Source organism: Berghia stephanieae, chromosome 11 (genome assembly GCF_034508935.2).
Source record: "Berghia stephanieae isolate SIO BIC M18660-M18661 chromosome 11, UCSD_Bste_1.3, whole genome shotgun sequence".
In the NCBI taxonomy this organism is placed as follows: Eukaryota; Metazoa; Mollusca; class Gastropoda; order Nudibranchia; family Aeolidiidae; genus Berghia; species Berghia stephanieae.
This window is the reverse complement of record NC_088370.1, coordinates 6,881,802-6,904,177: the sequence shown is the minus strand read 5'-3', so window position 1 is coordinate 6,904,177 and position 22,376 is coordinate 6,881,802. Positions and strand designations below refer to the sequence as shown.

General features: G+C 35.1%; 1 protein-coding gene across 2 annotated transcripts; it reads left to right on the top strand.

The window, feature by feature from the left end:
• The first annotated feature begins 125 nt into the window (after positions 1–125).
• Positions 126–18,060, top strand: LOC144957023 (sphingomyelin phosphodiesterase-like). Of its 2 annotated transcripts, none has more exons than XM_078887953.1 (14): positions 126–726; positions 2,250–2,610; positions 3,432–3,593; positions 3,861–3,975; positions 4,388–4,491; positions 9,052–9,221; positions 10,173–10,283; positions 11,596–11,676; positions 12,016–12,103; positions 12,744–12,826; positions 13,462–13,654; positions 14,607–14,696; positions 15,072–15,166; positions 15,824–18,060. In XM_078887953.1, the coding sequence occupies exons 2-14, from the start codon at positions 2,332–2,334 to the stop codon at positions 15,993–15,995; spliced, it is 1,743 nt and encodes a 580-aa protein (XP_078744079.1). In that variant the 5' UTR covers positions 126–726; positions 2,250–2,331; the 3' UTR covers positions 15,996–18,060. The 2 variants fall into 2 exon arrangements, with proteins under 2 accessions (XP_078744079.1, XP_078744078.1); XM_078887952.1 differs by having other exon boundaries at positions 135–540.
• Positions 18,061–22,376: the final 4,316 nt, after the last annotated feature.

Below are 22,376 nucleotides of genomic sequence, written 5' to 3'. Positions count from 1 at the left end.
AGATTATAATATTTATATAACTCATGGTTGTGATTTAGTGGCACGAGTGCATCATGTGGGATGATAACCTTCCAGGTCAATGGGAATGATCGAAAGATATTTTGTACGCTGTAAAAAAACAAATCAATCACGATGAAGTTTGCGAAACGAAACAAACAATCGATGGCCGAACATGAGATTGCCAGCTTAGTATTTTGAACATCGTCTATTGTGGATATTTTTTTCAAACACGATTTTATCTGTTCAGCATTAATATTAAAGACACATTCATCTGTACTTACTGTTATAGTATAGCATTGCCTATCTTATGATTTTCGCATTTTAAAAAAGGCATAACAAATTGGTGTGCATTTTTAAAACATAGATTTAGGCAATGTTATGACCCACTTGACATTTTTGTATAAATTTATCTGGCAAGTCTATACTTTCGAGATCCGAGAACGCAGTACTAAACGCCTTTTCTCTCACCGACTGCTGCCTCGGCCTTCTCTGTCTCTATTGGCACTGGCAGCAAATAATATTCTAAATTAAATACCACAGGTGAGGAAAAAAAAATGTCTTCAGACTTATGTCACTTACTGGTTGTTTGCTGGAAAATCGTAGCAATAATTTAGGAATGGTTGATGAAATAATTAAACTTTCTGGTCTTGTTCTAGACCAGAGTTCGACTGCTGAGAGACGCTGACTCTTTGACTGTGGACATAGAGTATGATGATGATGCACCTTGTGAGTCAAGTCCGTATTATCTAAGTTATAGTTGTAGTGTTCATTGGAAAGAAAATATTACCATTTGAGTGGCAATTGATGATATACTATTTCTATCTAGGTCTAGAGACTTAGAAGTAGAGTTTACCGCTGACGCAGTCGTCTGAGTCTGAGTCTGACTAAACTGAAGGGTAGCAAGTAGTTTTTGTCCATAAGTTTAACCAAACGGGATAAACTCCAGCCACATTGACCCCTTTGCCCTTCCAGAAACTTCCATGGTCATCAATAAAATATGGAAGCTGAACCCGAGTTTCTTTTTATTTTTCACAAAAACATTTGATTTTGAGCATCCAAATCATCCCAGTATATAATAGTAATAATTAATAATAATAATAATAATAATGATACTGATAGTAGTAGTAGTAATAAATAATAATAATAATAATAGTAACAGTATTAATGATGATAATAATAATAATAATGATAATAATAATAATAATAGTAACAGTAATAATGATAATAATAATAGTAACAGTAATAATAATGATAATAATAATAATAATAGTAATATATATATAATGCTGGTGATGATGATGATGATGATAATCATAATGGTGGATCACAATTGTCTGTGACTATGGATTCCAATTTTGGATAAAATGAAGTATCCCATTTCCTTTTATTGTGTGTCATGTAGTCATCATGTCGTGTTGGTTTTTTTTCCTGAAATGAGATTATTTATAAATTTTCAATGTTTTTGCTGTGTTTATTCCATTTGGAAAAAAAAAAAGGAAAAAAATTTAGTAATAAAACTTCTAGTGGTCTTAGTCTTATTATTCATGAAAAAAAGACAAACAAATTCCAATAATTGTAGTGAAATCTAATATGACATTAACTTGAGCTTGAGCTTTTTTATGTGCTCAAAGGGCTTTACAAAGGGTCCCTAGCCAACAGTAACATGTAGAACGAGACATGACGTCTGTTAGGCGATTTTACAATTAGTTTTTTTTTCGATAGAGACAACACTGTTACCGACCAAGTACTTGTTTTACACCTGAGTACGTTGGTGAGAGAGTGTGAGTAAAGAGCCTTTTCCAAGGACTCAACTATGCACCCAGGACCTTGCGATCCAAAAGCGAGTGTCATACCACAAGACCACAGCCGCACATTCTATTTAATAATTCCAAAGAAAGATTCTACAAACTGTCAAAAGGAATTTCTATTTTGTTCATGATGGGCTAGTCTTTCCATACAGATCAGATTTAATGTCAAAGCCGTATGATAAAACTCAACAGACAGCCATTTTGTGACGCCAGAGAGATCATATTCTCGCATATAGATTATTGTATTTTTTGTCAATGTCTTGCTATAAAAAAAAATTATTTTGTAACCTGTGTATCTTTTATTTATTTAATTATTTATTCATATATTTACTTATATATCGTTTTTTTCTTTATGCAAACTGTTCTTCTATATGAGTTTTTAAAATTATTATGAATGAGAAAAAGCCATTTATTTGTATTTTGTTATGTATTTATTCACAGATTCAAGACATTTAATTCAATGGACAAAGCATAACGGTCTGAGAGGCATCAGTTAAAGTAATCAATTAACGAATCCTTTAAAATGGCTCGGCTTTATCTGGCCATTTGTTTTGTGTCCTCTCTGGCATTTGGAAGTGTAGATTCTTCATCACTGCGGTTTGTTCCAGAGCCCAGGGATAACCCAGTCTCGTCAGTGGGAGCTATCAGCTGCACGACTTGTGATGCTGCCGTTTTCTTGTTTAAAACCATCATCGGCACAAGCCCCAGCCATTCGGAAATCGTAGACGCTGCCGTGGAAGTGTGTGAATTGTTGAAGATTGAAGATGACAGAGTTTGTGATGGCATTATTAACCTTTTTGCTGTGAGTTATTTCCCTTTGTCATTGATTCATACATAATTATTACACTAATAGTACTAATACTGTTTAGGTTTCTTGTGAATTTGGACATTTGGATCACAAAAAGAGACCATGAAAGATTTTACTTTGAAGATTGTTTCTAAGGATTTACTAAACTTTTAACACAGGCAGACGTCTATGATGAAGAGAGAAAAACAAATCATAAATGGTACAAGTTGCACAACACTCAGGAAAGGGGTGAAAATGGAAAGGCTTCAGATGGAAACAGTACAGACAATGGACTTTTTGGGTATAGACCCTTCGTCAGCACAACAATAAAAAAAAGGAATGTTGAAAACAAATGATTACTCCATTTTATTTTATTTGTTTTCAACGTTCCTTTGTTTATTGTGCACTGATGAAGGGTTTCTACCCAAAACGTCCATTGTCTGTACTGTTCCCATCCGAAGCCTTTCCATGTTCACCTTTTCATTAGTATTTTCATGATCCCAGTCTTCAGTCAGCCCCCACCACTCTCAATCTCTATCTTGTTCTATGTGTTTGTTTTTCGTGACAGGGTTGTCTATCTTGTCCTATGTGTTTGTTTTCCGTGACAGGGTTGTCTATCTTGTTCTATGTGTTTGTTTTCCGTGACAGGGTTGTCTATCTTGTTCTATGTGTTTGTTTTCAGTGACAGGGTTGTCTATCTTGTTCTATGTGTTTGTTTTCAGTGACAGGGTTGTCTATCTTGTCCTATATGTTTGTTTTCAGTGACAGGGTTGTCTATCTTGTGTATCCTTTGATTCACTTCTCAATTATTCTCCCATTTTGTTTTAACATTCCAGCCGGAATTCTTTGCTGTCCTGAAGCACCTAAAAAACCCAAAGGAAGTGTGTAGTTTCCTGGTGGGTCCATCATGTGCTGACCCCTACGACCCCTTTGATGACTGGAATGTCACATTTCCCAAGATTCCACAGCCCAAACCTGTGTATCCTGTACTGCCTAAGGTATTTGTATCTTCAATGTAAAATTCTTATTTCAACATTAAAAAAAATAATTTTTTTTGGTTTTCTTTCTGGTTTACTTTGCAATAGACTTGTGTCTTATCCAAAGGGTAGCAAGTTAGCAAGCAATTTCTATTGTCCGTTTCATGCTATAGAAACCTGAATAAACTCCGGTTTAATGGACCTAATGGCTCTGAAGTACTGTAAGTTTTTTAAACAGATGATACATTTTTGATTTATTTAAAAAAAATGTTTTTTCTCTCCTTTCAGAAAAGCGCTCCCAAGATGCGTATCCTGCAGCTGTCAGACATCCATTTTGACAACTTGTACAAACCTGGCACTGTCACCAACTGTAATGAACCTCTTTGCTGCAGGGAAGGAGATGGTGAGTGTTGCAATTAGGACAGGAATTTGGCTGGAATGTTGCCTCATTAATTTAAATCATTCCTGTCACCTCTATAAACATTCCAATCTACATTAACAATTAAAAGAATAGATACTGAACCAGGCTTCATCACGACAAATTCCAGCCATTTGCAAGAACACACACATACTAATACAGCTTTTCCTTCGAACAATACGTGAATGGAGCAAACTACCACATGACATAATAGACATCTCATTTCAACGCGTTTTCCACATACACAAGAAAACAGGGAGGATTGAATGACTGGAGTGACAATGATTAGTGTGGTGTGATAGATAACATTGATGTGTATAAGATTTGCAATGATTGACACAGTGTGCCTTTTTGTATCTTATGATCTTGAACTTGAACTATTATTGTGTATTTGAAGGTGGAAATTCAGGGGCTGGTAAATTTGGTTACCGCGGTAACTGTGACATCCCAGTTTGGACATTAGAGAATCTGCTTGCTCACCTGGCCACCAAGAAAGACACAGTACGTATTTTTGAATTCTTTCTTCTCTCATTTATCCAACTATGTTTACCCAAACTAGCTGTAATCCACCAAGAAAGACACAGTACGTATTTTTGAAGTCTTTCTCCTCTCATTTATCCAACTCTATTTACCCAAACTAGCTGTAATCCACCAAAAAAGACACAGTACGTATTTTTGAAGTCTTTCTCCCTACTTTAATCCAACTCTATTACCCAAACTAGCTGTAATCCACCAAGAAAGACACAGTACGTATTTTTGAAGTCTTTCTCCTCTCATTTATCCAACTCTATTTACCCAAACTAGCTGTAATCCACCAAGAAAGACACAGTACGTATTTTTGAAGTCTTTCTTCTCTCATTTATCCAACTCTGTTTACCCAAACTAGCTGTAATCCACCAAAAAAGACACAGTACGTATTTTTGAAGTCTTTCTTCTCTCGTTTATCCAACTCTGTTTACCCAAACTATCTGTAATCCACCTATGTATTTTTGAAGTCTTTCTTCTCTCATTTATCCAACTCTGTTTACCCAAACTAGCTGTAATCCACCAAGAAAGACGCAGTACGTAATTGTCCATTGATGAGAAATATAGGGTATAGAGAAGTGCCAGATGAAAACAGAGAATAAAGATTCTCTCACCCTACTCAGGTGTAAAATGAATATCTGGCCATTGACATCATTGTCCCTGGATGAAAATTAATTTGTAAAATTGCCTAACAGGTGTCATTTGTCATCCTACATGGTGGGTGGGTCACTAGCCAATGACAGCACTTAACATGTAGGACGACACGTGATGCCTGTTAGGCAAGTTTACATTTTTAAAAAGTTTGTACAACAGAGTAAATTCATTGACTGGTTGTCCTTGTGATTTGATTAGATTTTCTGTTTGAAACCGTCTTCTTTTTATTTCTATTTTTTTAGGGGCACTCTTAGTTACAAATCCACTCTAGATTTTGTTTTGTTTAAAAAGAATTTATTATGTAAAGTGCCGCAGAGTACAATTAATGTGAATGTTGAGGCACTTTATAAATTCATTATTTATTATTATTATTATTATTATTATTTCAGGGATGCCACTTTTCCGGTTTTAGCCGGAAATCCGGGTTTTTTTACCACCAGCCGGTTTTAATCCGGAACCTCCGGTTTTTGTCCGTCGTCACTATTCAAAAAAAAAAAATAAATAAATAAATAAAAATTTTTTTTAAAGAAGAAGAAAAAAACCGCGATCGAGATTTGAGCCGGAACTTTTTCGCGGGGTGAATAATTTGGGCTGTCACCGCTAGTCGAATATTTGGGCACCTAAATGGTAGTTTATCTCCGCCCATCCCCATCACAATTCCTCCTTTAAAAAAAATTTTTTTTTGGATAAATAAACTGATTTTGAGAATTTCTCAGAAATTTTCCGCTGAATTTGCGTGTCAAACATTTCCCTCAAAACCACAAAATCACCATTATGTCTTATGTCATATTTTGACACCTGTGCAATAGTCTCGTGAAATTTAGTGACGGTCCCGTTTTTATGACGTCGGGCCAGACTGAATGGCACCAGATGTCACAATTGGCACAGACGACCAGTGGTGTTCTTTGATTAGCAAGTTGATGGTTGAAGGGGAAGGGGAGGGACAAATCTCTCTCTCTCCCTCTCTCTCTCCCCCCCTCTCTCTCTCTCTCTCTCTCTCTCTCTCTCTCTCTCTCTCTCTCTCTCTCTCTCTCTCTTTTCCTTGCCTTTCTTTCCATTTCTCTTTTCTTCTTCTTTTTTTTTTTTTTTTGATATAGAATTCCTAAGATCAATTCATAAATTATTCTGGTAGAGAAGTCTCCTCTCTCTCTCTCTCTCTCTCTCTCTCTCTCTCTCTCTCTCTCTCTCTCTCTCTCTCTCTCTCTCTCTCTCTCTCTCTCTCTCTCTCTCTCTCTCTCTCTCTCTCTCTCTCTCTCTCTCTCTCTCTCTCTCTCTCTCTCTCTCTCTCTCTCTTTCGCAACCATCCATTAAATTATCTGGTTATACAGAGATAATACATTAGCATAGAATAAAGCAATGGTGATTGGCTTAGTTGATATAGAATTCCTAAGATCAATTCATAAATTATTCTGGTAGAGAAGTCTCCTCTCTCTCTCTCTCTCTCTCTCTCTCTCTCTCTCTCTCTTCTCTCTCCTCTCTCTCTCTCTCTCTCTCTCTCTCTCTCTCTCTCTCTCTTTCGCAACCATCCATTAAATTATCTGGTTATACAGAGATAATACATTAGCATAGAATAAAGCAATGGTGATTGGCTTAGTTTATTCTTCTTTCTTTTTACCTTTTGACTATGGCTTTAAATTTGTGAGATTCTTGGGTTGTATTTATAACCTGAATAACCACTAGGTTTCGGTAAAAAAAATAAAATATATTGTAGCCTGCTTTATAAAGTAAAAATCAAAACAAAACACTTTCTGGCCTTTTATTTAAATAACATTGTAGGCCTTTAACATATGGAAAGGACAATTCATTAAATGTTTACAAAAAGTAAATTTATGTCTAATGATAAGAATGTATTTATACTAGTAATAGTAATATATTACATAATACCAATACAAAACAATGTTCCTGTTATTTTTACACTTTGCTTGTGTTTGGCCGATAGACGGAGACATTTTCCTCCTTTTTGACAAATTGCTATTATTATCACTGAATAAAAAACACTCACCAAAACCACTACATCATCTCTACCACCACTACTATTACAACCACCACCACATCATCATCCCTACCAACACTACTACTACAAATAACACCACATCATCCCTACCACCAGTACTACTACAACTACCACCACATCATCATTCTTACCACAACTATTATAACCACCACCACACAATTATCTCTAAAAGACCACCACTACTACAACCACCACCACATCATCATCCCTACAACCACTACTACTACAACCACCATCACATCATCATCTCTAAGACCACTACTACTACTACTACATACTACTACTACTACTACTACTACTACTACTACTACTACTACTACTACTACTACTACTACTACTACTACTACTACTACAATCACCACCACATCATCATCCCTACCACCACTACCACACCATCCCTACCACTTCTCCTACTACAACCACTACCAGACCATCATCCCTAGCACCACTATTACTACAAATAACACCACATCATCCCTACCACCACTACTCCTACAACTACCACCACATCATCAACCCTACTACCACTACTACAACCACCACCACACCATCATCCCTAGCACCACTACTACTACAAATAACACCACATCATCGCTACCACCACTACTATTACAACTACCACTACATCATCATTCCTACCACAGCTACTACAACCACTACCACACAATCATCCATACGACAGGACTACTAGAATCACTACCACATCATCCCTACCACCACCACTACTACTACAACCACCAAATATAATTACACTTTCAACTTTTGAAATTCTCCGAGTCGTGTCAGAAATTGCTGCGAGACAAATTTTGGATCGCATCTCAGTGAATTTGAGTGAAGTTCAAATTTATAAGTTATGGTTGCATGGGTGGGTCATGATCTTCACAATGAAAAATGCTCTCCTTTTATGTGACCAGTCATTCTGACCCCTGATAGCTATTGATATTAATTTGTCTATATTTTGTTTTCAACACCTTATTTTATCAATTTGAAAACTGTTAACTGTTAATTTCTTTTGTGTGTTATTTGCTCTCAATTGCAATAATAAGTACTGAAACAATATTCCAAATTTGATATTTTTCAAATCCCTACAAAGCCCTTGACGTTGATTTGTATCTCGTCCGCGCAAGTTTTCAGGCTTTTTAAAATTTGCCTGGTGGCATCCCTGTATTATTATTATTATTATTATTATTATTATTATTATTATTATTATTATTATTATTATTATTATTATTATTATTATCATTATTATTATTGTTAGATGTGAAATGGTTTGTCTCATCACTGTCCTGGTTACTGTAACAAATGATTTTAAAGTGTTTCAATAACTACAATTGACAAAAACTAGCACAATGGACTCTGTGCTAAAATAAAAGGCAAACCAAAATCCAGCCATCTGTCACAATTCAATATTAACACCAGTAACGGTTTGAACTAACAAACCTTTTGTATCACAACCTTGACATTTGTCATCGTAGTAGATGGTTGTAAACACCTGAGTGTTCTGTTTTTGATCATTGAGATTTTTTATATATAGCGCAATATCCACTAAACATGATCAAAGTGCTTTACAAGGGGTCCCTAGCCAACAGCAACACTTAACATGTAGGTTAGGACATGACGCCAATCCAGGCGTTTTTACAATTTTTTTCGGACAGAGACAATGCTGTTAACGACCTGGTACTCATTTTATACACGAGTACGGTGAGTGAATGTGAATAAAGAGCCTTTTCCAAGGACTCAACTATGCGCTGCTCGGGACTCAAACCCAGAACCTTCCATCCGAAGGCGTGTCCTACCACTAGACCACATTTTTCCTCTTTGAAAGGCTGGCTGCAGTGCAAAACGATTGCCATTTCCCTTTTCCTCAGTTTGATTACATCATCTGGACGGGTGACTTGCCGGCCCACAATGTCTGGAACCAAAGCAGAGCTGCCCAGACTCACATCCTTGGCCAACTGACAGATCTTCTACTCAAGTATCTTCCTGACAAGCCTGTCTACCCATCCCTTGGCAATCATGAAAGCTCCCCTGTCAACAGGTCAGAGGTCATGCCTTTATTAGTTGCTACAATAACCTAAATAAACAAAACAATATTCTAATCTATGTGACAAGTCAGATAAGAATTAGAAAAAGTGTCTAAATTGATTAATCTATTTACTTATTTATTTATTTAGTTATTTTGTTTTGTATTTACTTGTTTATGAATTTTTATGTGCAATAATATATTTTATGTTGTATTGATAACTTTTTTTTCACATTTACAAATTTGAATATGTCTTAAACTATCTTATCTCTTTATTTAAAAAAAATATTAATTCTTTCTTTCTGTATTTATTGATTTATTTATTTGGTTTTATTATTTATTTATATATTTTTTTCTATAACTTTAAGGTCAAAGTCTATATTTAAAGTGTATGTATATATAAGAAGAAGATAAAAATAAACTGGCAAACTGACGACAAACCTATCCAAAAGGTGGCAAGCAATTGCTGTTGTCCGTTTCAAGCCAGGATAAACTCCGGCTCCAAAAGTCTACTATTTTATTGTTATTGACTGTATTGATGTGTAAAAGTTGTTAACCCTGATCATTTCTCATCATCCAGCACACACGACTCGCGTGTCATCCTTACTTTGTCTTTTCAATTGGAATTTTATTTTAAAGAAGGAAAAAAGGGGGCAACATAGCTCAGCAGTACGGTCTTTGCTTCGTACCCAAAAGTTCGATCACCTGCTGCTGTGTGGCCTTGAGCAAGTCACCTCGCCCTAGCTCAATTTGCGGCGCTGCACTGCGTCTGATGCCTGGGTTATTCCAGGCTTCCCTTGGAATAGACCTTAGAGACAAATTTCCCCTATGGGATGAATAAAGGGAATTTTATTATATTTTTATTTGTTAACCCTGACCCATTCATTTATTATCATCCAGCACACACACCACTCACATGTCATCTTTACTTTGTCTTTTAAATCATGATATCTCGTTTTATCCCAGCTTCCCACCGGCTTATGTCAAAGGCAACAATTCCATCAGCTGGTTGTACAACGCCCTGGCAGAAAGTTGGCAACATTGGCTACCCAAGGATGCCATCGAGACTGTCAAATGGTAAATGTGGAATCTTACTGTCTGGGGGACCACAACCCCCCATAAGTGACACAGAGTAAACATTAATTGACCAGCATTCTGACCAAATAGAATGTTTTATATGAGATTTTATTTGTTCTTTGGAGTCCCTGTAACCCAGTTGGTAAAGCACGTTCTTCATAAACAGAGGGATTGCGATTGATTTCGCTTGGAGTCGAGATTTTTTTTTTGTGATCCCCCCTGTCTACCCAACATTGATTGGTTAGCTGGGTTTCTTAGATCTGGCAGAAAGTACTTTGTGACCGGGCATCTTATCCAAAGGATAGCAAGCAATTGCTATTGTCCGTTTCACGCTATAGACTGGCTCCATGGGCCTTGTAGTTCTGAAGGGTTAGTTTTTCCAAAAATGTCTTCCTTGTCTAGCCTTGATTTCCATCAACATTGCTTGAAAGTTGTGTTGAAGGAAGGAATAACATCAATCAGAGGGGAATAAAAACATGCGAAAAAGACAGAGAAAACCCCCCCCCCCCCCCCCCCCCCCCCCCCCCCCCCCCCCCCCCCCCCGATACAAAATAATTCCAAATGAAATTACTTGTGCTTTACTTGAATTTTTATAAATTGCAATTTCCACTAAACTTGCTCAAAGTGCTTTTACAAGGGGTCCATAGCCAACAGCAACACTTAACATTTAGGACGAGAAATGACACCTGTTGGGCGATATTACAATTTTTTTTTGGGACAGTAACACTGTTAATAGCTAGGTACTCATTTTACACCTGAGATCAGTGAGAGAATGTGAGTCAAGAGCCTTTTCCAAGGATTCAACTATGCACCGCTTGGGACTCGAACCCAGGACCTTACAATCCAAAGGCGAATGTCATACCACTGGCCACATAGCTGAAATATGTAAAGGAAGTTCATTGACTAAAGCTATAGTAGTGAGACGTTCCCCAAATGACACCACAATGTGAAACTAGAAAAAGATCTGTAGATCCTACGACTTTAATGGGAATTCCCAGTCTCCTATATTTGAACAATTTATCCACGATCTTGTAAATGGTTTTCATTTCTATCTTTCTCTGTGTTAAGCTTTGTTAAGCTTTTTCCTAATTTATTTTTATATATATAATCTTTATTTTTTTATTGTTTGCTTAATTATTTTTAAAAATCCATTCGTCAATGGCAGGCAGTATCCAACAGTAGATAAGTAGAAGTAGAGTTCATCTTGTCTTATCTTTATTGCCGCATCGATTGCATCATGCTTAATGGCATGGGAATGTCATGAATAAAGAAGAATTCAAAAGTACAATTTTATTTCCTTGAAAACTTTCAGGGGAGGTTACTACACTGTATCTCCTTACCCAGGATTCAGGATTATTTCTGTCAACATGAACTACTGCAACAACCAGAATTTGTGAGTCATCTTTTTATCTTATGCAATATACAGAGAGACTGTGTGTTTGTGTGTGTGTGGAAGGAAGAGAGAGAGAGAAAAAGAAAGAGGGAGAGAGAGAGAGAGAGAGAGAGAGAGAGAGAGAGAGAGAGAGAGAAAAAGAAAGAGGGAGAGAGAGAGAGAGAGAGAGAGAGAGAGAGAGATTACAGAACCCATAATAAGTTTCAGCCCCTAGGGGTCTTGTGGTCCAGAAGAAATTTTTAAGTTATCATTTTTACGTTTATGATTTGTTTCAATGGTTACAATTTACATTGAGTTTTGATTTGTACAACTCAATCCAATGGTGTGTTTTTCTCACAGCTGGTTGATGTTGAACACAACTGACCCCAATGGAGAACTCCAGTGGTTGATTAAAACTCTCCAGGCAGCTGAAGACAACAACGAAAAGGTAAATAGATCAATAGGATTTGTGTACAATGGATTTTATTGTAGTTGATTTGAATCTGTCATACTCAATCAATTTCTTTGTTTGTTTGTTTTTCTTTTTTTTTTTTCCATCTTATTTTAATAACAGAGACTCCATGCTGTGTTTTGGTTTTATTGATTTCTTAAGTCTATTTTTTGTTGTTTTTTTTTGGTTTTTTTTTCGTTGCCATTGTCTTGTTTTTTTACTTTTTGTCATTTTTAGTTTTACAACTCAGAAATTTAAGATATCTAAACACTGTTGTCAAATGTAGGGAGCAGGCACTGTCATGGTATAAGACGGATACATCTGACATGGTTTTGTATAAAACAGCGTATATATAGTGACAGTGGCAGTGTGACTCTGCGTTACAGTCTTTGCTTCATACCCAAAAGGTACTGAGTTTCATCACCTGCCGCTGCGCTGTGTGGCCTTTTAACAAGTCAACTCGCCCTAGCTCAATTTGTGGCGCTGCACTGCGGCTGACGCCTGGGTTATTCCAGTCTTCCCTTGGGATAGACCCTAGAGAAAAATTTCCCCTATGGGATGAATAAAGGGAATTTTATTTTTTTAATTAATTTTTTTTTTAATATATAGAGTTAATCTGATCACTTCCTCCCATCAGGTCCACATTTTAGGCCACATTCCACCCGGTAATGGAGACTGTCTGAAGCCCTGGAGCTGGAATTATTACAAAATTATCAGTCGGTGAGTTGTATTATCCAACATGGCAACATATTTATATATATTGTTGTTTCAGACTTGTCACCTATACAGACTTTTAATCAATATAAATAGAATTTTTAGACGTCAAATTTGGCCAAATTCGCATTTTGTCTCTCACTTTTTGGCAAAGTTTTGGAGGGAAAAAAAATGATTATCTTGGATTTTAAAAATGAAAAGCTTGAGGAAAAAATCCTGTGTTAGATTTGACGTACAGTATAGCAATTAAATTAGTGTCTAAATATATTATTATTATTATTATTATTATTATTATTATTATTATTATTATTATTATTATTATTATTATTCTTATTTTATTATTATTATTATTATTATTATTACTTATTATTATTATTATTATTATTATTATTATTATTATTATATATTATATTATTATTATTATTATTATTATTATTATTATTATATTATTATTATTATTATTATTACTATTATTATTATTATTGTTATATATTATTATTATTATTATTATTATTATTATTATTATTATATTATTATTATTATTATTATTATATTATTATTATTATTATTAGTGGTTATAGTAATAGTAGTAGTATATGTTATTTTATTGTTCTTAAACAAATGAGCCATCTTTACTCCAGCTACCAGAACACGATAGCAGCCCAGTTTGTCGGCCATGACCACACTGACAGCTTTGAGGTTTTCTATGATGTGGAAACTCTCAAGATTCCAATCAGTGTAGCCTATTTGGGACCCAGTGTGACGACATACTCTGACCTGAACCCTGGATACAGGATATATGAAACGGATGGAAAGTACAAGGGTAGCTCCTATGTAAGTAATAATTATCATAATAGTAATAATAACAATAATAATATTTATATTGCGCCAATCCTGCATTGCCTCAGACCTAAGCGCACATTGACAAGAGGGGAAATCATACATGCTACACATTAACAATTAGACAAATTATCATATAACACATCTGTGTTTTCTTTTTTCTTTTTCTTTTAAAATTTATTCATTATTTTTTTTCTATTATTTAGAATTTTAAAATTTTGTTTGGTCTTTTTGTTTGTTTGTTTTATTTTGTTTTTGTCTTGTTTTGATTGGAGCTAGCATATGTATTTTTAAATATTTTATTTTTAGTTTCCGTGAAAGTTCTACACAATCTAAATGATAATCCTGTCCCCCAGGTGCATAGGATGGAGTTTTTATTTTCAAAATGTGGAACATTCGTCCTCTGAGTTGGTCGTTTTCTGTATTGGTCCACCTTTGATATTAAGTCTGCCACTTTACAACTGGGAGGGGTGGGTGAGGGAAAAGGGAATGGAGCAGACAACACACCAGCTGAACAGCCAATGTATTTGACAAGAGATGACTTTGTGTCTTCATTTCATCTCATCCATTCTGCGAGCAAACAAAGAAAAGAGTTGACAAAGATCTGAGAAGTGTATGAATCGTTGCCGTATAAAGCAGAGAGAGAAGTAAAAGAAAACTAAATCTTGAAAAATCAATCAACCTGGACAGAGGCTGATATTTTTTGGGATGGTTTTAAAAAAATGTTTGCATTTTTCTGGCTGCTTTATCCTGCATTCAAAGCTGCCAACCCTTCCAGTTTTGGAGTATGGAAGGGTTGGCAGGTCTATGCACTGATTCATACACGCTTTTTTCAGATTTTTATCTTACACCTGTGCCTATTCACTAATTTGTCACCAAGTAGGTGGCGTTTGGCTTATTTTCTATTGTATATTGATTTATTTATTTTTGTTGTTGTTGTCAACAGCAAGTTTTAGACCACGAGACTTACATCATGAACATGGAGAGGGCTAACTTGGAGGGACACATTACGTGGGAGTTTGAGTATTCAGCCAAGGTTTGTATCAAACTGTTTTATTAGTTTACAGAGAAGATGGAGAAAAATAAGAAAAGAGGACGAAGGAGGAGAAACTTAAGTATCTCTCTGAGAGGATGTTTTGATATAAAGAATACTGTTTATTTATTCATTCATTTATTTATTTATTTGTTCATTCATTTTTAATATCTATTTATTTATTTATTTATTTATTTATTTATTTATTATTATTATTATTAATATTATTATTATTATTATTATTATTATTATTATTATTATTATTATTATTATTATTCGTTGTTTTTATTTGGTTTTTTTTTCCCATAATGTCATGATCAGCAGATACATTTATTTATAATAAGAGTTTTCTTACTGTAAAATCCTCCATGGCTCCAGGCTGCCTACAACATGACCAGCTTGTTCCCCAAAGACTGGGATGACATGATACACAGGATGACCAAAGACTACTCTCTCATCAAACTGTACCACAAGTAAGCTGACCTCTAACACTATCATTTACACCAGACCTGTCTACCATTACGAAAAATTCGTAGTATTACGAGTTTTTGGCTCCAACTTCAGAAGTTCATGAGCATCTCTTAGTCATCAAAAATTATTGAAGATGAAAGTTGATGCTAATCTACATTTTTTTAAAGGAGTTTTAAGTGTCTTTATCCGTTTTCCAATTGTTTCCTGTCGTTGTCTTGGAATGAAATTACTTAGTTTTGTCTCACCCTGGCCAGAGTTTTGATATTTTTTTCCTTGTAAATCATCTCTCTGTTATGCATTGTATTATGTTTAGTTTACATATTATATTATATGATTTGTAAACATTTGAGTGTATTCCTCTTAGTTGGGACCTGTGGTTTTGTCTGGATGAGACTTTTAGGTGATCTCAAACTAAGTACTTTGACTGTGTGCTCTTGGAATCTACATCTATTCCCTGTTTGAACCAATTCCCCTTTGTCTCACCTTTTCTTTTGTGCTTTAGTTGTAATTTTAGAACTTTTTACTATCCCATTTTTTCCTTTTTCCTGGCGCTGATATGACCTTAATGTGTTGCAAGCGCCGTAAAACCCTAAAAAACAAAACAAACGATCAGTTATATATATGATGTATATTTTGATATATCCTATTTTTACTATCAGATTCTATAACAAATCTGTTGATGACGGGACATGTGATTCAAGTTGTCGTTCATGGTTACCTTGTATGGCCAAAACTGGAAGATCGTACGACCCAAGTCTGTGCAAAGATCTAGGACTTGGAACAAAGGAGGCCCACGTACAGGCATTGAAGAGGAAGAAAAGACACTGTTAATTGGATATAGGGATTTATTATGGGATAACAACACAATCCCCTTCAAAGGAATTTATTGTCAGTTGGAAAACAGAACTCCCATCAGCATTCCATCTTGCTTCCATCTTTCTCTTGTAATAAGTCCTTGACTGGTGTGTAAAGGTCAGTCTTGGGCTCTTCATTTATACCCCTGTCACTTCCCGTGGAAGTCCCAGGTTTGAGAGTTTTTGACAAAATGAGGGTCATATTAAATGCTCGATATTTGAAGGATGTGTTTTCTGAGCAGAATTTGAAATACATGTTTTTACAAAGTACAAGTACAATATTATTACAGAGTGCAAGTACAATGTTACATTGCGATGTTTATTTGATATTTAATTGTATGAATTTGTCCATCCTGAGGTTGCCTTGGATACTTCTGATTTTTTTTTCACTTTCGATTACAATATTTACCAGAGGAGACTGGTTTAGATTTTTTCATTGACAGGTACAAAACTAGCACAGGAGCAAATTTATTTATTAACAGAACTGTAAAACTTTAGAACAGTGTCAAATATGAAACGATAAATGTTTCTTCTGTGGACAGATTCAAAATAATGCTTGATAAAGAAAATAATCAATTCCTGGTTTATTTATGATTCAATTTAAATACACAAAGGTCAGTTGGCCTAAATCACCTTTCACATGATATGATATGATTTAGTTTCAAGATAAATCTTTTGATATTTTTGACATAAAACAGCAGCTACAAATTTATTATCATTTTTTTATTGTTGTTTTCTGCACCCAAATTCGAATTTTTGATCTGTATTCGAGTTGAAGTGGATTTCTGTCAATGGGAGAAAGATGTTTGGCTGTAAAAATAATCATCATTGCATTCTATAGACTCTACACTATTATAGAACCATCATTTATGGAAAGTAAACAATCTTCTTTGGATGTGAAAGGGAAATTCTAACATTATAAGATGTTTGGCTGTAAAAACAATCATCGTTGCATTCTATAGAACCATCATTGATGGAAAGTAAACAGTCGTCTATGGATGTGAAATGGAAATTATAACATTATAAGGTGTTTCTGTCATTATTGTCAATACATAGTCACAGTTACAATGTAGATCAAGATAGGAAGTGACACACACTGGGGTCTTTATATATATATATATATTTTTTTAAAATTTAAATTTTTTTTTTTTTTTTGGTCCAATTCTGAATAGTGAAAATTGTATTTGTGTCATGAACAAATGTAAACGTTGTCTTTTAGAGCCATTAAGCTTTTGGAGCCAGAGTTTTTAGCATTAATTGGGAATTAGCAGTTGCTTGCTACCCTTTGGGTAGGCACACTAGGTTTTGATTAGGTGAATGACATTTGATACATACAAAGCTAGAATCAGCCTTGTTCATATTTCAATATCATCTTTTTCTGTTTTCCTGATTCCTGATTGTATTTAAAGAGAAAAGGTTGTTGTGCAATAGAAATGATATTGGCCAATCACATGGCTTAACCCGGTTCCTTAACTTATTCAACATTTGTCATTGGTCATTGCGATTCCATTTCTGTCTCAATTCTACTTTGAGATGTTCATCATTTGTCATTGGTCATTGCGATTCCATTTCTGTCTCAATTCTACTTTGAGATGTTCATCATTTGTCATTTTGAATCATCAACGATCAAATCTGACCTTGTCATCGGGCTGTGCTGGTATTGAATCATTGTAGAAGACCTCCAACGATGGGCAGGAGGCAACTTGCTCTGTCTTCTATCCCCTTATAACAATTTTCCAGGCTGCTTTATGCCTTTGTAGCGGGTGGTTGGATGGGAGCATCACCCTTGAATCATATACCTATGATGTTCGCATGGGTGTACGATCCGATAGTGATGTCGTTTCTTCTTCTCTTTACTAGCCTATCCTGCTTCTTTGGTTTGTGATTGTATTTTTGACAGGGGATATTTTTTTTTTCTGTAAATCTTCTGCCTGTTTGTTCTTGGTTATTTATAATTTAGCTTATGATATCTTGAGGTTATGATTTTGATTTACATTTGTACTATTTTTGTTAGATTGCTTGTTTTTTTTTTGTTTCAGCGGTCTCTCATATAACCTCAATTGTGTTGGAAGAGACCTAAAGCAACAAACAAACAAAAACTATGCCTTTGTCTTGGAATGAGATGATTTGGTCCTGGCTGGAGTCTTTAGCCGAAAGGGAAACTGTCAAATGTATAACTATAGTTTTGGGAGATGGTATTTTTTCTCCCCATTGTAAATTTTCTCTCTGTTATCTATTATTATATCTTTGTTTTGAATATGTATTGTAAACATTTGAGTTTGTTCCTCTCAATGGGATCCTGTGCTGGTGTCTGGATGAGACCTTTAGATAGTCTCAAACTAAGTACACTGATAGTGTGCTCTTGGAATCTACATCTGTTCCCTATTTGATTCAATTTCCCCTTTTCTTATTTTTTCTCAGTTGCTTGTAATTGTATATCTGGAATTTGTTTACTGTCCCATCTTCTTCATTTTTACTGGTGCTGATATGATCTAAATGTGTCGCAAGTGCCGTAAAACCTTTAAAAACAATCAAAAACGAACATTGTATAAGATGTTTTACAGTAAAAGCTGCGGGTGGTTGGATGGGAGCAGCGGGTGGTTGGATGGGAGCATCACCCTTGAATCATATACCTATGATGTTCGCATGGGTGTACGATCCGATAGTGATGTCGTTTCTTCTTCTCTTTACTAGCCTATCCTGCTTCTTTGGTTTGTGATTGTATTTTTGACAGGGGATATTTTTTTTCCTGTAAATCCTCTGCCTGTTTGTTCTTGGTTATTTATAATTTAGCTTATGATATCTTTAGGTTATGCTTTTGATTGACATTTGTACTATTTTTGTTGGATTGCTTGTTTTTTTGTTTCAGCGGTCTCTCATATAACCTCAATTGTGTTGGAAGAGACCTAAAGCAACAAACAAACAAACAGTAAAAGCTGACATGTTGGTGTGGAATCATCATGAAAGATGTCAGGATGGTTCATATTTTCTATTTAAAATACTAAAATACAAAATTGACCTCTTTAAAAAAAAAAAAAAAAAGATAGAAATTGTAACCCAAATGTTTTGCTTTATCTTTTTAAATTAATTTTTTTTTATTCATTTGTTATTTTGATAAATGACAACCATTATATTATTTATCATTTGCTTGAGTCACTGGTCATATGAGTGTTTTCAGTTTTCAAAATATCTAACATCACAATAGGTCATTTTGTTTTGCTTGACCCATGGGTATGTGCACAACGTTCATAAACAAAGCAGCGTGTTTACATTTATTAAGAAATGAAATATCCAATCATTGGACAGCAACAAATCATGTGATTGATGACTCAATTGGACCAAAACCTGAATATAGATTGCTCCCTGTATTATTGTTATTCTTTGATGATCTATTTTTGTGTGTTTTGCATTTAATTTCAATGATTCATGCTTCTTTAATTATTTTGCTTTTCAAATTTCTTCCAAACATGCTGGGTGGGGATCCTGACCTCCCATAGCGGGCAGGGAGGTACACACTGTGTCTTCTATCCCCTTATATCTGTTTTCCAACATGCTTTCTGTCTTTGTCTTGGAATGAATTACTTAGTTTTTTTCATGGCCCTGGTCGGAGTCCTGGCTGGGAGGGAAACAGTCAAATGCATAGCTTTTGTTTTAGGAGATGATATTTTTTTCCTTGTAAATCATCTCTCTGTTATGTATTAGTATATTTGTTATTTTTAATGTATAATGTAAGCATTTGAGTGTGTTCCTCTTTGTTGGATTTTGTTCTTGTGTCCGGATGAGACTTATAGGTGATCTCAAACTAAGTACATTGATGGTATGCTCTTGGAATCTACATCTGATCCCTATTTGTTCCCAGTCCCCCTATGTCTTACTTTCTCTTGGATGCTTCAATTGTAATTCTAGAACTTTTTACTATCCCATTTTCTTCCTTTTTACTGGCGCTGATATAACTTAAATGTGTTGCACTGGGTGGGGATCCTGACCTCCCATAACGGGCAGGGAGGTACATACTGTGTCTTCTATCCCCTTGTATCTGTTTTCCAACATGCTTTCTGTCTTTGTCTCGGAATGAGATTACTTGGTTTTGTCCTGGCACTGGTCGGAATCCTAGCTGGGAGGGAAACAGTCAAATGCATAGTTATTGTTTTGGGAGATGATATTTTTTTCCTTGTAAATCATCTCTCTGTTGTGTATTATTATTTTTATTTTGAATGTATAATGTAAGCATCTGAGTGTGTTCCTCTATGTTGGATTTTGTGCTTTTGTCTGGATGAGACTTGTAGGTGATTTCAAACTAAGTACATTGGTAGTATGCTCTTGGAATCTACATCTGATCCCTATTTGTTATCAGTTCCCCTTTGTCTTACTTTTTCTTGGGTGCTTTAATTGTATTTCTAGAACTTTTGACTATCCAATTTTCTTCCTTTTTACTGGCGCTGATATAACCTAAATGTGTTGCAAGCGCCGTAAAACCCTTAAAAAACAAAAACAAAAACTTCCAAACATGTTGTAATGTAGTCATCGTATTGAATCTGTTTTCTGGTTTTTACCTCAATGAAATGCATTTTTATAAGCTGGAAGTGGAAGAAATGAAAGAGATGTAGCTGGAAAGGATTATTTGGTAGAATGTGATGATTGTGTATGTGTGTGTGTCTGTGCATTTACATACGAGAGATAGAGAAAATAGCAGTAGTACATTTAACTTTTGATGCTAAAAACAAGAGTTTTTACCCTTTGATAATTACACCATACAATGACGATGTACATTTAATAATTTGCCATTTTATATCACTTTTGAGTTGTATTCTAACAGACCTCATGTCTGGACACAGGAAATCCAAATCTTTAGATTTATCTGGCCACATTTGGTCTGTTTCTTTCTTCTTTTTTTTCTTTATTTATTGTGTTTTTTGTTTTTTTTCTCTGGTAGAACAAAATTTATTTAAAAATTGTTTTATTTTCCCTTCTAGTCATTTAAAGGGCAGATAAGTCGTGACATCACAGCGAGAGGATGGATGATCTTATTGACGACCAGCATATATTTAGACTAGAGAATAAGAGGTCATCACTCTAACACCAGAATATAATATACACAAAGTATGTATCCAGTCCTCCGGAAGAGTGGTTTTACACTTCCAATGAGATTGGAATCAGTTTTTTGAGATAACACTTTTGTTCCCTGTTGATTTGTTTCCGTGTGACCCATTAGGGAGCAGGCACTGGTGTGAGATAAAAACCTGAAAATGTGCTAGGTGAAATTGAAAATATAATACGAAAAAAAAAAACATCCCAAAAGCTCCAGCCTGCCTCGCCTTGGATGTAGGATGATTTTTGGTATCCTGTGTATTTTTCTCTTTACTTTTGTAATGTTTTCCACACACTTTCTCAGATTTTTATCTATTTCCAGCATTGTGTGAAAAGATTGAGAGCAAGGTACACGTATAAGCAGGTCAGATAACTGAACACAATGATCAGCTTGATGTAACATTGTTGTAATGGACAATATATTTTGTGTTGGTTTGAGAGTATATTCATGACAACAATCAGGCCATAACAATTTGGGTTGTCAGACCTGTATATAAGTACATTATTTATTGTTACAGATTTTTAATAAGAGAAAACACAGATTTACTGGGTTTTTTTCACATTTTCCGTCTGATGTCACATCAGCTTTTTGACCAAAATTAAGAATAATAAAACACAATAAATGTCAAGTGTGTATTTAGTTTTTCTACACGTTTATGTTTGTGAGGTTGTCATTTTTTCTCTTTGATTTTCTTCACATCAACTGAATGGGTGGGGTTCCTGACCTCCCATGGTGGGCAGGGAGGTACTTGCTATGTCTCCTATCCCCCTTTATCTGTTTTCCAACATGCTTTCTGTCTTTGTCTTGGAATGAGATTACTTGGTTTTGTCCTGGCCCTGGCCCTCCGGCTGGGAGGGAAACAGTCAAATGCATTGTTATTGTTTTGGGAGATTATATTTTTTTTCCTTTTAAATCATCTCTCTGTTATGTATTATTATATTTGTTATTTTAAATGTATAATATAAGCATTTGAGTGTATTCCTCTTTGTTGGAGTTTGTGCTTGTATCCGGATGAGACTTATAGGTCTGGGTGGGGATCCTGACCTCCCATAGCGGGCAAGGAGGGACATACTGTGTCTTCTATCCCCTTATATCTGTTTTCCAACATGCTTTCTGTCTTTGTCTCGGAATGAGATTACTTGGTTTTGTCCTGGCCCTGGCCGGAATCCTAGCTGGGAGGGAAACAGTCAAATGCATAGTTATTGTTTAGGAGATGATATTTTTTTCCTTGTAAATCATCTCTCTGTTATGTATTATTATTTTTATTTT